Genomic DNA, 16,815 nt, shown 5'->3' with positions numbered 1-16,815 from the left:
TAGTTTAAATCTATAAGTGTATCGATTCGTCTATGTCTGTCTGTTTATTACATTTTCACAGTTCTTTCATCTGACTGATTGTGACGAAATTTGGTACAAAGATAACTTGTTTTCCGGAGACGGACAATGGCTATTTTTTAGTCCGGTGAATCAAAAAGTTTCCAAACGCACACGAGAGCATTATCTAGTACAAAATGCTGGTAGGTTGAATTTACCTACTTGAAATTATTAGAAGATTAATCTGTAGCAGCTAAGTACGTCTGCTACCACCCACACAATCGTGAACATTGCTTCTTGAAATAGGTAGGTACATAAAAGTTTTTATTACCTAAATACGATAAAAAAAATTGGATAATTTCAATAACGGTAAAGTTCCAGTGATTTCTATAAACATGGCATATTTATTATTTATGGTTGGAGTTTTCAGTCTTGTTCGCATTATATCTCCTTCAGCAGAAAAAGAAAACTTGTACAAGGTATCCGAAAATATTAATGATGCTGTCGATGGAGAAAAGTTTTTCAAAAACGTTGTTAATGGGGAGAGTAAGTTACTACCATAAAATAATTCATTTAAACAAAAAACGTAAATAATTTGATTTTATTGATGTTAAAAATACAGTGAATAGATCATGTATTTACGTAATTACAATCGCAGTAAATATAAAAGTCATTGCATGTTGCACAAATCCCAAATTAACTTCATCTGACCATCTGACGAATAAAGACATTTGATTTCCATACAAGATTATTACCAAAACGTCAATATATTCACAAAGATCCGTCAATACCTTTCCTAATCTCATGTACATTCGTCAGGTAAAAATTTGACGGTTTTGAAACAGTCCGCTAATTCATTTAAGAGGGCTCTCTCCGTCACTCGTTTCATACAGACGTAGTTCCAATTTCATTTGAATATTAGGCAGCCAAAGTCCATGAAATTTTGCAGACATATTCTAGAAACTAATATCTATGTCTGTGGTTTTCCAGATTTCTGTTAAAATATTCAGTTTCAAAGTTACGCGGTCTTAAAAATTTACATACAAATCTTTGAGCCCCTGTAATTTTAAAACTACATATTTTTAGAAAAATCTAAAACACCACAGACACAGATATTAGTTTCTAGAATATGTCTGCAAAATATCATGGACTTTGGTTGCTTAATATTCAAATGAAATTGGAACTACGATTGTATGAAGCGAGTGACGGAGAGAGCTCTGTTAAAACGTGAAATCAGTATTTGTCAGCAGCATAATTTATGAAACAATCATTTTCTAGCGCCCAAAGAACAACCGGAATATTTGCTTTTTACGGCACCGTTTAGAATTTGCAATGGAGGATGCAACAGCTCAAACATCAGCAACTTTAATATGCTGTTTCCAATTTACGTTGGACAGAAAAAAAGTCAAACTATATACCCAAAAATTTACTCTCGAGACCATGAAAATATTCATTCAAAATCAGATCATGCTCCATTTCGAAAAAGAACTACTAAAGCACCTTTTACAACGTGCCCCACCTGCAGTGTATATGATTCTGAAGAAGCTTTGAGACCGCCTAATCTAAGTCCACATTGTGGGCATAAGGTTAAAGTTAGCAAAGTAGATTTTGAAGTAACTTATGCATTTAAAACCAAAAGCGTTTTTAGAACGAGAAAACTCGTATTTCTGCATAACTTACAAAACAATAAATTTCTAAGCACCGTTAAGTATCTTTCAAATTCATATCAGCTTCCAAAAGAAAAAAATTACCGAACCTTGTGGCCTTCCAGATCAAAAAAAGACTGATGTTTCTAAATAAATATTATGACAAACGCTTATTTATTTTGTGTAACCTTCACAACCATAATGTGAATACTTTGAAAAGATAGCTAAAGATATTTAGTATGTATTGCAGTATTTCACAAAAGTTTTCATAGATTTTATTTTTTATTTACAATTTGAATTTTTTATTTTTTATTTATTTATTTATAAAGTACATTTGCGTGCGTGTGTATTTGTACACATTTGTTTTGCATAGAGCATTGAGATAGCAATCTAAACCGTGACTGCGAGGTATTCATGGTATGTATTCGCCCTTAGAACCAATGGTTTGTGCAACGTTGATACGTATATAACTTTAGATAGTTTATTGCTGTAATATCAATTAATTACATATGAAATCCTTGTTGGTCTAGTGTTTAGCTTATTCAGCCATGGATCATGAGCTCTCAACCAAAAAGTTGTGGATTATCTCCTACGTAATCGGGTAGTCTCCGTGGATATTGTCTGAAATTCACTGAGATGAACATTTAACTTTGCATAATGTTTTAGGTGGAGTTCAATTATATCTTTATGATATTATTTATACTACTGTCGATAAGTTATGCTGAAATTCAAGGCCCATTACCATGGGTTCGGTGGTCATGGTCATTACCCCAAGAACCAATAGAATATAACTTTCGACGGCATGAATATAATAACTTGATGCCAGTAAAATATCCAGATATTGTATGCGAATGTCCTCCCAATAAAGGTTAGTGTGCACCATGTTATTGTTTACTATTTTGTTATCCTTATCTCTCAATAAGTGTTTGTTTGTCTTTTAGTTTTCATAACTCAATTGCTTTGGAGTATACAAAGTCACTTTGCAATTAGACATTGTAAGGTCTACATCTCCTGAGGATGCTCCGGTGTCGGGGCGAAACGTGCGTCGAGTGGTGTTGGAATTTGTGTGGTGCTGCGTACCATACAGATTTCGTTGGTTTGGCGGATTATAGCAAATTAAGCTTTTATATCATGGACTTCCGCAAAATAACGCCTGCTTCTATAATACGCTTTGGAGTAATCTTTGTTTTTGAGAAAGTAGGTAATAGTTTGCACTATGAAGAGGTTATGTAATCTGTACGCTCCATAGCATTTTAGTCTTAATTTTAAATACGTGAGACAAAGCAAACTGTTTTAATTGAAGTTCAATAGAATATGTCCGGTAAATAAAATTTAATTCTTATTTCTTACCGTATTTTAAGTGAATGAGTATTTCAATTCTTGCCATAGATACTTACTGCAGCTGTGATCGCCATTTAAGTATTCTAGACATAGCTGGAACTTTTGTCCGCTTCAGTTGTTAAAACTTTTGTCCTTGTTGCGCTATCTCCGTCAATTATTCCTCTTGCCCGTTAAAAGTACCTACAATTTAAAATTTAGTTCCACCCTACATTTAGCCCGAAATAAGGAGAAAATCTCACTTAACTTTTGCCATAATAGGTACAACCCTGGTAACGGGTTGCCATTCTTTGAAGCACTCTTGGAGGTGTCAAAAGGTGTGTAAATCCCGCGTTAATATCTATAAGTAGTCACTGTCACTAAACTCTTGTGTTACACACAAAAGCGTGCGAATCTGTGTTTAAAATACTATTCCTTAAATAGAGTTTTAATTGTGCAAAGTTTCGCCTCTGTCAAGGAACGCATAAACAAAAAACAAAAAAAAATGGGAGATACTTAAAGCTATTTTTATACTTAAAGAAGAGAAAACGTAAAAAGCTCATTTTATAATTGGGTATCTGTTCCCGGTATCGAATGTGTTATGTCATAGGTACTAATTTAAACATATACTTATTACTTTTTAGAGTGTTCTATGGAGTATAAGTTTAACGAAGATATGTTACATTTTTTGCTTATAAGGGGTTTAATCAAAAGCGAAGATCTGAGACAGTTAAAAGAAGACTTTTTGAAAACAAATGAAAGTGAAAGCAGGAACGATGCATTGGTTAGAAAGAGAAGAAATGGGGAGATTATAGGCGATCCAAAAAAATTAAAAAAAGACTGTTGCTGTCCACCAATAACAGTGAAAGTACCTACATTCATAACTAGTAAAAGGTTTGAAGAGGTTCTTGAACGAACAAGTAAAATAAAAAACGTTAAATTGTAAAGTTAATTGATATTTTATTTCCCGGTAAAATGTTTTTCCAAAAGTATTTTACATTTAACCGTAAGTTTGCACCAACGAAACATTTACATAAGAACATGTTGAAATCTCTGTATGTATCGAACTTTTACGTTTGCATTGTCGTCTAATCTGTTGAAGAGGTACTTGTTTGACATTTCAATGAAATCTTGAAAATGTGCAATTTCTGTTGTGGCAACAGAAATTCAACAAAACATGTTATGAATTTCGTCATATATACGATGACCTGTCAAACATACAATGTTTAATGTTCAAAGTCAAAGTCAAAGTCATTTATTCAAATTGGGTACTATTGTGCACTTTCTGATTGTTTGAATGATGTTGTGGTGATAATTAATTACGTTAACTTAAAACTAAAGCTACGAGGGTTCCAAACGCGCCCAAGTCTGAGAAGAGCCCACAACAAACTCAGCCGGGTATTCTTTCTTGATGCGAACTGACGGTAATAATAAATAATAATCACTCAATTGTCGGATATCTAATCCCGCCGTCTGTTTGCTGTTACGAAATACAAAGGTACTGAATTCTCTTATCAACGTGTATTATGTGCTACATATATATATTACATTATTTTTATTAATATTAAATTGATAAATAATACACTCAGTTTTTATAGATTCTAATAAAAATAGCTCTACTATGCATTGGACAATATCGACTGTTTTTATTTTTTTTCTTAATTTGGTATTCATTAAAAATAATCACGAAGTAAATAAAACCAGTAAGTGTTGTTTATTACAATTGCACACACAGTTAAATTATATTAATATTAAAGATTACATTATTATCATTACTAACGAAATTATTTTTTTCATATATTTTTTATATTATAGAAATCAATTTTGCAAGAAATGGCAGTAGTAAGTAATATTTTATCCTGTTGCATAGGTAAAATATTTTATTACCTACATTAAAAAGTTGTGTTACATCATTGAAGTATAGATTATTGTAGATATTATACTTAATACTTTACTTAATGTGTAGGTTACACTGAATTTATCGAAGATTCACAGCCAGTAGACGGTAAGATTTTAAGTTTTTTTTTAATAATCTTATAATGTTTAACAAACAATTTCAAATTGTGTATTTTTTTACCAAGCGTAGAAGTCACTGAAACAAATTACAAGTATACAGAAGCTGTAACTGGTAAGAAAGAGTTTTACCTGGCATTTTTTTTCTCTCTTTCGTCTGGCTTTACAAAGATTAGCCAATGTCAAGTTTGTAGTTATTTGTAACAAGTTAGTAAACTATACAAGTATGGACCCCGTCTGTGACGGCACTCGCAGACATACGCACGGCACCCCCTTAGAGCGCTTTCCAGTCAGTTTTAACAAAAAAAAAACACTGCAAAATGGCAGAGCACGCCCGCCAGCTAACACCAACACAGACGAAGGCTACCTGGCATCTATTTATGAAATAAATTAAATCCATACTAATATTATAAAAGTGTAAGTGTCTGTTTGCTAGCTTTTCACGGCCCATACGTATAGCTGATTTTGATTAACTTAGCTTGCATTCCGGGGAAGAACTCTAGCTACTATGGTCCCGGAAAATTAAAGAGTTCCTGAGGAGTTTTAAAAGCCCACTCCACATAAACGAAGTTCCGGTCACCATCTGATTTGTACAGAGATGACAGTAGGTATAATAGCTTACTTTTATCCTGAAAAATCAAAGTATTCCCACGAGACTTTGAAAAACCTGAAACAACGCAGATGAAGCCGCGGGTATCATCTAATGTTTAATAAACACCTGTCAAACAGAAAAACACTTTGGCGATTGGTATCTGTGTGGTATCTGTACCTTTGGTGTTGCTATTTTTTACACTAAAATGAAATAGAGCAAATAAGCCGGCAATTTTCTTTTTCTTTTTCAGAATGTACAACAAACTGTGATCGACCACCAATTATTCTCTTGCCAGTTTTTATCAAAATTTACAGATACCCTCAAAAGGTTACAAAAAGTAGATAAAATAAAATAATTTTAATTCTACTCCAAATGAGATTAGCTGCAATTAGTTTTCTACGTACCTAACATAATAATATATTTGTATAAAAATAAGATTAAAACTGAAACTTGTCATCAGAATTTTCAAATGTAAGTAGGGACATCTAAAAAATAGAAATACTAGAGTGAAACGCCAAAAACACGGGAATTAAGGAAACTATTTTTTCTAAAAAAGTTTGCTACTAAAAATAAATAAACAGAAAACTTTGGTGCTACGCAACATATTTTCCTTTTTTAGCGATAAATCAAAAATTACTTTTTGCATTTAACCACTTTTTAGGACTCCGTACCCAAATTCCCATTTGGGTACGGAGGGTAGGGTCCCCCCTATTAGTAAGCGTCCGCTGTCCATCCGTCCGTCCGTCCGTCTGTAAGCGAGATGAACCATAATAGTAGAGAATATAATTCTATTGCCGCTATAGTAAATAATAAAAGTTTCAAAATAGCCACCATGAAAATTAAAATAAAATAAAAGTGCATTATTGCACGGTAGTACAGAACCCTGCGTGTGCGAGTCTGGTTCGCACTTGACCGATTTTTATATATACCTACCTAGATCGGCAAAGCGTAGTACCTGAGTAAACGAGTAGTACGGCGCGGCTGTGCGATCTCCGTTATACAGTAGGTACATTATATAACAATCAGGTGGTCAATATTGGCATTGTTTGAAACACGAGCAAAAGAAACTAAGCGCAGGTGTTAACAATGCGCCACTGAGAGAACTGAACGTTTCACTCATTTCGCCGCAATAGAGACTAGTGCAAAATGACACGGTAAGGATAACCTTTCTTGTACACAGTCCAATAATTTTTATTTTTATCTACCTTCTATGGGTCTATTCATTAGAATAAATAAGACGCATTTGTATAAAGTTTTTGTAAAGGACAATGTTCAATTTCAATCCTTGATACAATTTAGTTATAGGTACTTTTACTATATTCAACAGTAATATTTTTTATTGATCGTAAATAACAGAATGTAAAAAAAATTGCAAAAATAATAATTGTCAGTCAGTGGGGACTGCCAACAGAAATTGATAAATCCTTTCTAAAAACTTCATCGTAAGAAAAATCATCATCATCATCTAATCATAATTCATCATTTATCTGCATGCCCAATTTCAGCCCCATCTGTCTAGTAGTTTAAGCTATGCGTTGATAAATCGGTCAGTCAGTCAGTCAGCTTTTCCTTTAGATTTGTAGTAAAACTCTATCAGGATTTTTTTTCAGAACTTTCACTTATGCGATACTTTTGAATGGCATTATGCAAATCGTTGTAGCGTCCATTGCGGGTGTGACATACATGGACCATTTTGATTTTGAGCAGCGATACAGAGATGTAAACGAATGCAATCCGTTCTACTGGCATCCCCTACACTTACCTCAAGAATGCGTACAAATGTTTGAGAACTTAATACGATCGGGATTGAAGACGTTGACACCATACCGAATCGTAAAAGAAAGGTCAGCTCAACCAGCGATGCTAATGCACCCCTATAATTATGTTTATAGCCCAATTTACACAGCTGAATATAAACCTGAAGTGCAATACTTGCCGGACGAACCAAAGAGTCCGTCTCAGTATGAAATGTTGTATGAATTATTAAAACGAGATGTCCAAGATCTTCCGAGTGTACCGTTTCTGGGTGTTTCGCCATATCTCGGTGTCATCGCTATGTATAAACAACCGGTGTCGTATAAAAGTGTTACAATGATTAAAAAACTTGCACGAGTCTATGACAATTCAGGTTTCCTTACCAATATACAATCAGATATTAATAACACTACACATGAACACGATGCGCACCAAAAAAAGAAATTAAAAACTCGCAAAAGAATTAAAAATGGTAATCTAGTTGTGGATAGAATTATGAAAAGTAATGACGCAATAGCGATGTTAAAAATTAAAAAGTTGAAATAATTTATATGGCTTTTCTTTGTCTTTAAAACTCTTTTCTCATAACCTGTTCTGCATGAATTACATTTGAAAAAATGTATTATAGTTTAAAAAATAAATAAAGTCGCAAGTGGACAACGCTCAAAGGTTTTTGCATTTTCTGAATGTATCTTGTAAGCTCTGTTTTGTTCGTTAATGGAAGCTAATTAATAAGTAAAGTTCCACTCTCGATTCCCGAGTGTTGAACAGAACTCCTCAGAACTGGAGCTCAATTTTGTAAAGCTACTTAAGTAATAGGAATACGTACATATTATATTATATTTTTTGCAACGAGCTAAAGTAAAATCTTCGAATCGGCTGAAAGTATCTGTAAAATTTCTTAAGTTTTTTGACTTTACTTTAAACCAAGACTTAAAAGTAATAAAATTGTACATATTATATTATGATGAAGTGAAACTTCTTTAGGCATGTTGTACTGATGTTAACAGTGCTTATAGTACCGATAAAAATAATAAATTACATTTTAAATTTCGATGCTGTTGTTTATTTGAAAATCCAAAAAAAAAACATCGTTATTCCATGGTTTTAAATTTTCACTTCTGTCGGTAGTCCCCACTGACTGTCAGCTTTCTTATTTTATAATAGGCACTTTATTCTAGCAAGTCTGGTTTGGTGGAATGCTGGACCGGAGAAAGATACTCTACTAGCATAGTCATACTACCATGCGATTTAGCGCTCCAATAGATACCGTAGGTAGGAAACCGAGTTTAATAAAACTGGTATAAGTACCTCTTCTAGGTAAGGTCTCTTCTATTAGACCGTAGGTGTGATAGAAAGTAATATTTTTTCCTTTGCCTTTAAAAATAAAAGTTAATCTATGGTAATAGAGTGAAGAGTTTGTTTTAAAAAAAAAAAAGATTAAAGTTGTCTTTTGCCCGCTGTGGTCTATATTACGCCAAGTAAAAATGGTTTCATTTTAAGATACGTAAAATTAAAAAGTAATATAAAAAAACTTATCAAGGTGACCTATCGTTAGTCGTCAACTTATAAAATATAGTCGTAAATTTATAACACCCCCGGCAAGTGAAGAATACAGTAAATAGAAAAGAGCTGATAACTTTCAAACGGCTGAACCGATTTTCTTGAATTATAGCTAAAAACACTCTCGATCAAGCCACCTTTCAAACAAAAAAAACTAAATTAAAATCGGTTCATTAGTTTAGGAGCTACGATGCCACAGACAGATACACAGAGACACACGTCAAACTTATAACACCCCTGTTTTTGGGTCGGGGGTTAAAAATAAGCACAGGCTTACGTTTTAGCATGTTATTTACATTGAAGCTTTATGATTTCGACATTGGCTGAGTTTTCTGTTACAGTATGGGGCATACAAAACTACCAAATTTCGATTAAAAAATACTGGAAAATACGTTGAAACTAAAACATTATTTATCTTACGCCACACTGCCCTCAACTACAGCACTCAATCTACGTAATAGCCGAATATAGCTCGATTTTACAGTGAATTAAAAAGCAATAAATATTTTTTTCCATTTTGTACATTGTCTAAATACACACGATGAAATTTTTACTCACTAATAATGAATTATAAAAGGAAAAAGTGACTAGCTGACTGATCTATCAACATAGCTCAGCATACTGGACGGATCGGGCTGAATTTTTGGCATGCAGATAGCTATATTACAACGTAGACATCTGCTAGGAAAGGGTTTTTGAAAAATCAACCCCTAAATAGGGGTAAAATAGGAAGCAGGCATAAGCTAGTCTATATACATAAAAAGATTTGTCCTGACTGAGAGACTGGTCTATCGACTACGTCCTATACCGCTGGCCTGTGCCACTGGGGTTAGAAACATGAAATTCTGACAGAAGGGTCCTTTTATTTCGTAGGCGCCCACTTACTTCTCTATCACAAAGATTTCATTTCACAGAAAATAAATAACGTCTGGCGATACTGGGATCTTGGACCATCAATGGTAAGCCTCCCGGACAAACAGACAATGCGGCAAAAAATATATTCTTAGGTACAAGAACATTGGTAATCATATGATAGCCTATTACGGTTTGTAGTTCGATAACTACAAACTGTAATAGCCTATTATAGTTTGTAGTTTAATAACTAGAAACTAGTAATAGGCTTGTGACTCCTACGCTCGTCTCAAGAAAATCCAAAAGTCGTTTGTGGAAATGATTGTAATATCTTATTACAAAATTCTGCAACCAATTTCAGACTCACCTTTACACAAGTTTAATAATCTGTTCAAAGTATGCATTTTTCAGGTAAAAGAGCGTCATGACTCGTAGCTGCCGTCAGGACTGCGATGAATAACACTTATTTTTATGGCATATTATTGTAAATAGTCTTGCTGACTCTTTTCGGTAGGATAATCATTCCGAACCAATAGTAGATTCGCAGATTCAAAGTCCTTGTAAAAGTTTTTTCAATAAAATATCTTGCAAAAGTTATTTGAATAAAATGTCTTTCGATACCAAAAAAACAATGTTTTGGATTCGATACTGTACCTACAGATATTATTAATCATGATATTAAGATAGTAATACCTAATTAGATTTAACTCACTAATTAAGTGATTTTAGCTAACATACGTTGACAGGAGATATTATAGTGTTAATTTTGTTAACATGATGTACAGTTTCTGAGAATTATCATCCGACTATGTTTTAGAAAGCAGTTATCCATTTTACGCTAATTAGCAATGTTGAGCGTGTCGCGAATACGCTACACCAGAGTATTAATTACTGGCCATCTGCCATTTGTTTTTGACTAGTAACATCTATATCTATCTACTCATAGATTTTTAGACCATTAAATAGAGTCTGTTAATAATCAAACCATGATCTACTAGGTTTAGTTTAACTACTTATTTCATATTTTATAAATTAATAATTTTACATTTCGAAATCATAATAATTTTTCTAGATTTTTTCCTGATTTTTTTTCATATAAAGCTTGGAACCCAGCTTTGGTGAACTCGTATTCTCAATCACAAATCATGCAAACGATCTTCAACTTTTTCATCGTGCCAAGAGTGGTCGTGTTAATTGAAAATGGATGATAGGGACGCCCAAAAATCAGCAAATATCTACTACAAAAGAATACTGAGTGATTTTAATTAAATTCACATTTAACTACCTATTTTAAAAATAAACAGGTTTACATTCATTTGAATGTTCAAAGTTAAAATGAATTCATAAATATAAAACAATAGGAAAAATGTAAATCGGTGTCTAATCTTAAAACACAAAACCAAATGATAAAGCCATCATGAGATCCTTACTATTGAATTTTGTCGTATTTCAAATAACTTGAAAAGTTTACTCATTTTCTATGCTCATTGTTCTATGAAAACAATAAACCAGGCCCCATTGTCCGTTCAAAAAAGTCCTTTCATTGAAAAGTACGTATATAGTGAGAAATTTCGCTCAAATCACAACTCCAATCATCGTTATCATCAACTACTGTAATGAAAGTCATGGAAATGAAAATTATTTTCAGGGTAAGTTTGGCCACACTATTTTTATATTAAGATATTATCTTTCTCTAAGGGCCAAAGCACACAAAATACTTTTAGCATCGGCAATCTTTTGACTTTTCGGACACTAAAATATTTTCGACGGTTGAGAAGTGAACTGCAATAGCGGGTCCACGCAGGTTAGCACGAAAAACAGCGACGGAAATCAATGTCATTACTAAGAAACTTGTGATAAATTTCTCAGCCGACAGTAAGTTAGAAACGTACCTTTTGGTAATTAAATGATTTGATAAATTTCAAATAACAGTTACAATGATTTAGTGAGGCTCTGGCATCTATCTTTCAATATGATTCATGCAATATATCACCAAAACTCGTTGCAGAATCAAAGCCATAGATTACCTACAGTAGTTATTAAAAAAATTACATTATGTCTTATGATGCAGTTAATCGCAGACTTAGCATCGATGTTCGCTAAAGCTACGGTTTCATTATGAGAGCTCTGTCGCCACATAATCAAAATCATAGCATTGCTGTTATTTGCCTGACTTTTTTAATTTCATTAATTTATCTGAAAAAAAATTGTAACACTAAGAAGAAAAAAATACAAATAGCAGCCAGTTAATATCACAAATTTGTGATCTTAATCAAAAGTGAAGTTGTGAAAGTTTAAGGAATTCAGTGATAAATACTTTGTTTAAACAAAAATTGATAAAAATTTATTTGAAAACAAATTGGCCTTCGTCAAGTTACGGTAGCTGATGGAACTTTCGGAGTGTCAGTCGTCTTTTACATCTGCCGTTTCACCATCTCACTATTATGATGGTTATGTAGCGGTATCATTTTCCTGGGAAACCGTAGTTTGAATACACGATGTTAAAAAACCGCGTGTGCTTTGACACTAAGAGCTTTTTGTTTCATTATTCAAAAAACTTAAAATCGTGATATTTCTTTTCAGAAACTACTTTTGGTATTATGGTCAAAGCTAGTATACTGTTCCATATCTGGTGTAAGCTATATGGATTCTATTAAAATGAATTCCATTAAAAGTGTGCCTCCTGGTGAAGATCCTTGCAACCCACTTTACTGGTACCCAAGAAATATTCCCGAGTTTTGTAACTTTGATAACACAGCAAGACCGGTAAGCTCCGAAGAGCCACCAATAGCTCATACATCGCCTCCTGCGGTGCCTCCAGTGTTGGTTCCAATGATGCCACCACCTGTTCCAATATTGCCTCAACCAATACCCATGTTACCACATCCGTCACTAATAGCGGGAGTTTCACCGTTGCCTCTATTCCCAGCACCACCTTCAGCTCCTTTGATATCCATACCATCAAATCCATATCCATACTCACATATTAATCCGATATCCGCTTTCTCTCCTCATTTACTACCATATCATCCATCATTCCAACGACCTCCGACAGGTTTTGTACCCGGAATGCATGGCCTAGTAACAAAAGATGGTGGCATCAATATAATGCCTTTCTCGGATGCCTATGCCGATATGCTTGAAAAACATAAAAATAAGGTTATTCGACGGAAACTTCATAAAATATTGGACAAGTATGAACATTATCCATATTCAAGGAATTATAGAAATTTACGAAAATACGAAAAATATTTCACAGATGATTAATAAAAAGCAAAGGCAGAAAAGATTCCTATTCAATTTAATGAAGAGTTTGAATCAAGCTTTGTCGATCTCATTGCTCGAGTTCAAGAATTCAGAATCGCAATCACATCTACTTTATTATGTACCTATAGGTGGTTGCAAAATATAAAATTAATTCCATCCAGTCATGTAATTTATATAAGATCCTTCGCACAAAAAGTAAATAACTGAACTGTTAAATAAGCTACTACAGATACCTAGATACCTATTTCAAATGATCAGTTTTGACAGCGTAATTTGAGGGGCAGGGTAAACAATATCATGTCTTTATCCAATTGCGCTTTCACGGTTTTTAACTTGTAAACTTGCTCTGAACTAGATTGGCAATGAGATTGGTATCAAAGATATTACGATTCAATTCTTTCGTTTTGGTATTAGGTAGATGAAATTATTAAAAAAAAGTATTCGTAATCTATTACTTTTATTTAGAATTGAGAAAAAACAATAACTTTTGTTAAATTTAATCTATTTTGTGCGTCATGAATAAAATTAGTCTGAACTAATTCACAATTTATACCAACATAATATACATTTATAATACCACTGAATAATACATACAAAGTTGATTATCAAATTTATTACATTTTTAATCTAATTTCCTTGATGACGCTTAATAATATATTATGATAATTAAATATTTATTTAATCATACTAATACAAACTCTTATTTAATTACAATTACTTGAATTGGACGGATCACCTGAGGGCTCACGTTATAAATGTACATACTTACTTACCTAATAGCTAATGTCTACAAATAATCATGATACTTTTATGGACCAATAATATAGTACTATGATTAAATCTTATTTAATACTCTCCGTTTTCCAACATTTCTAGGTATAATATCTACTGAAGTAAAATAACTTATAAAGCGTAATATTTCTAAATCAGTAAGGTATATTTTATATCGCTACTAAATATTATAAGAATTCATATTTCGAAATACATTTCTAGTAAAATATGCATCGAGAAAATTGCATTCTCACTAATCCTATGTAAGTATCATGTTGCCGCGAAATATTAAAATCTAACTTTACTTCGCTAAAAAAGCTTGGTAAAATAAAAATTAAAAAGCCGATTAAGTAAGTACTACCTACGTTAAATTATGAAAAAAGTACGTATAACATCATCTTTTTATCTATTTATCTTTATAAAAACACCTTTTTATTATCATTAATTTATCATTAGTTAGGTAATTTAATTGCTTAGTCTTCGTTTTTCAGTGGTAAACTGTTGTATTTTGTTGTTAGTTTAGGCTAAAAATAATATTTTGTTCACTTTACTAATTTATGGACTCATAATTATTTTTCACATAGAACAAGCCAAAATAAACAAATAAAAAAAATGTTGTTTCTAGAAGCAGGTGTTATTTTGCGGAATTCCAGCAAAAGCTCAGTTTGCTATAATCGTCTCAAACAGTCAAATAATATGTAGCATGTGATATGCACCGCCTGCCCTTCCACTGCTAAACATGCAGGAAAAGCCAACCACCAAGCAAGCAATACATACCACCACCACGCAGCACCACACAAATCCAAAGCCTAACAAGATCTTACCATGCAACAATGGTCTACATATCTTGAAGATGCTCCGGTATCGGGTCTAAACGTGCATCGAGTGTTTTTGGGATTTGTGTGGTGGTGCGTGGTGGTGGTGCGCTTTTCCTACCTGTTTAGCAGTGAAAGGGCCGTCGATGAATATTGCACTCACTTCTTTTATTATTCTTCTTTATTCTTCACTTCTTTCAAACTTTACGCCCCAACTTTCCTCCACTATTTAGGTACGTTGGTTTTGGTTAAAAAAAATTGTCGGTTACTGTAACCTGAATATTTCAGCCAATCAAAAAATATGTGGTTTGGTATATTGATAATTCGAACTTGGCTGTAATTTAATATGAAATGATTAAAATGGAAAGGAAAATGTTTTCAAGATGTTTTTATAGTGGTTTACAAACACAATGATTATAATGATTGATAATAAATAACTAATTATGGGGTACTTAATAAGATTTTATAAATCTTTCTGATAGCTACCTACTTATTACAATAAAATTCTTATTTTTAGTTTTTTTTACACTAATTGGAATGTTTCGTATGGACGGTGTTAAATTTATTAACCAACTAAACTTAAAATAAAATAATAATAATATTATAGTTTATATCATATGAAATAATAATAAAAAAAGAGAATTTGTACATTATCTAGTGGTCATCTGTACTCTTCATATTATATTAATAATGTGGTTTTCATTTTTTTTAACAAATTAAAGAAAGGAGAATATTTTCAATTTGACGCGTATTTTTTCATAAACAAAGATAGGTTCGATAGGTTTTGGTTTATCCCTCTGATAAAATTGACAAACCGTTATATTTTTAATAAATTATTGTTATTAAGTACCTACCATGTTTTTTTTTGCGAAATTCGAATAAGTAGAGAGATTGAGCATAAAGGCCTATAAAGATTCCTAAAAATAATATAGGTTTTAGTTAGGTTTTATCTTTTTATCACATTCTCCATACATAATCATTATTGTTTCACTTTTAAAAGTATATTATAGGAAAATCGCTATTTCGCTATCTTATTGGAGTTAATAGCTGTGAATCGTATGTGTGCATTTGAACACGTTGGATAAATTAAACACATTGGCCGAGTACAGTAGAAGCCGCAAGCAATCCTTTGACAAAATACCACAAGTGAAAATAAAAATTTATGACACCCCCGACAAATGAAGGTTACAAGTAACTAGAAAAGAGCTGATAACTTTCAAACGGCTGAACCGATTTTCTTGGATTATGACTAAGAACTCTCTATCAAGCCACCTTTCAAACAAAAAAAAAAAACTTAATTGAAATCGGTTCTTTAGTTTAGGAGCTTCGATGCCACAGACAAATACACAGATACATAGATACACACGTCAAACTTATAACACTTTTTGGGTCGGGGGTTAAAAATGTCAACTATATTCTATTGATAGGTATGTAGTATTCATATTGAAAGTGCACCACAAAGCTGGTTTACCGAATCCATTCCATATCAATATTAACTTTGTCAGGCCAACTTGCTGTATTTATTAACATGGGTCCATAAAGTTTTAATTTCCGCCTGGATAGTTTAAAAAAAAAACTTTGAACTATATTTATATTTGTTACATGATAACGTTAAAACGAACCAAAATTATTGTTGGCTTTAAAAATACGAGGCAAAGGGATTTGAAAAAACATATTTTACTGAGCACTCCGGCAAAATAAAATAATAAATGGATGTAACTTTAAATCATTCATAGAGTTAGATAGCTGAATTATTTGATGCAGAGCAGAAAATAATGCCTATATACGTACCTATCTGACAGAGATTCTTTTCTTGAACTTCTAATTAACCCCCGACCCAAAAAGAGGGGTGTTATAAGTTTAACGTGTGTATCTGTGTATCTGTCTGTGGCATCGTAGCTCCTAAACTAATGAACCGATTTTAATTTAGTTTTTTTTTTGAAAGGTGGCTTGATCGAGAGTGTTCTTAGCTATATTCCAAGAAAATCGGTTCAGCTGTAACCTTCACTTGTCGGGGTTGTTATAAATTTTTAATTTGCACTTGTATGACAATTTATATTATCATTCGACGATCTCTATGTTGTACTAAGTACTAGAAGAGACATGTTAACTCATGGATGAATAATTACCAGTATCTCCACGTGTTTACTGTTTTGCACATGTTTCGCATACAATTTGATGTCCACTGTCGTACTAATTTTGAAAGCTTCATAGAATTGATATTTTC

General features: G+C 32.7%; 2 protein-coding genes and 2 long non-coding RNA genes across 4 annotated transcripts; 3 read left to right on the top strand and 1 right to left on the bottom strand.

Moving 5' to 3' along the window:
• The first annotated feature begins 361 nt into the window (after positions 1–361).
• LOC123880675 lies at positions 362–3,912 on the top strand. The gene is made up of 3 exons (XR_006799309.1): positions 362–543; positions 2,310–2,511; positions 3,605–3,912. It is a non-coding gene; the product is annotated as an uncharacterized LOC123880675 (long non-coding RNA).
• LOC123880679 lies at positions 3,687–4,472 on the bottom strand. The gene is made up of 2 exons (XR_006799313.1): positions 4,384–4,472; positions 3,687–4,168 (listed from the first exon to the last, which is right to left on the bottom strand). It is a non-coding gene; the product is annotated as an uncharacterized LOC123880679 (long non-coding RNA).
• Positions 4,473–6,300: 1,828 nt separating this feature from the next.
• Positions 6,301–7,870, top strand: LOC123880667. The gene is made up of 2 exons (XM_045928911.1): positions 6,301–6,719; positions 7,176–7,870. The coding sequence occupies exons 1-2, from the start codon at positions 6,712–6,714 to the stop codon at positions 7,864–7,866; spliced, it is 699 nt and encodes a 232-aa protein (XP_045784867.1). The 5' UTR covers positions 6,301–6,711; the 3' UTR covers positions 7,867–7,870.
• A 3,409-nt stretch (positions 7,871–11,279) lies between these two features.
• On the top strand, positions 11,280–14,091 carry LOC123880664 (proline-rich extensin-like protein EPR1). Its single transcript, XM_045928908.1, has 2 exons — positions 11,280–11,384; positions 12,319–14,091. The coding sequence occupies exons 1-2, from the start codon at positions 11,352–11,354 to the stop codon at positions 13,000–13,002; spliced, it is 717 nt and encodes a 238-aa protein (XP_045784864.1). The 5' UTR covers positions 11,280–11,351; the 3' UTR covers positions 13,003–14,091.
• Positions 14,092–16,815: the final 2,724 nt, after the last annotated feature.

The sequence above is a fragment of the Maniola jurtina genome, chromosome Z (genome assembly GCF_905333055.1).
Source record: "Maniola jurtina chromosome Z, ilManJurt1.1, whole genome shotgun sequence".
NCBI classification, from domain to species: domain Eukaryota; kingdom Metazoa; phylum Arthropoda; class Insecta; order Lepidoptera; family Nymphalidae; genus Maniola; species Maniola jurtina.
The sequence above is the reverse complement of the archived record's forward strand: the minus strand, read 5'-3'. Positions and strand labels throughout refer to the sequence as shown.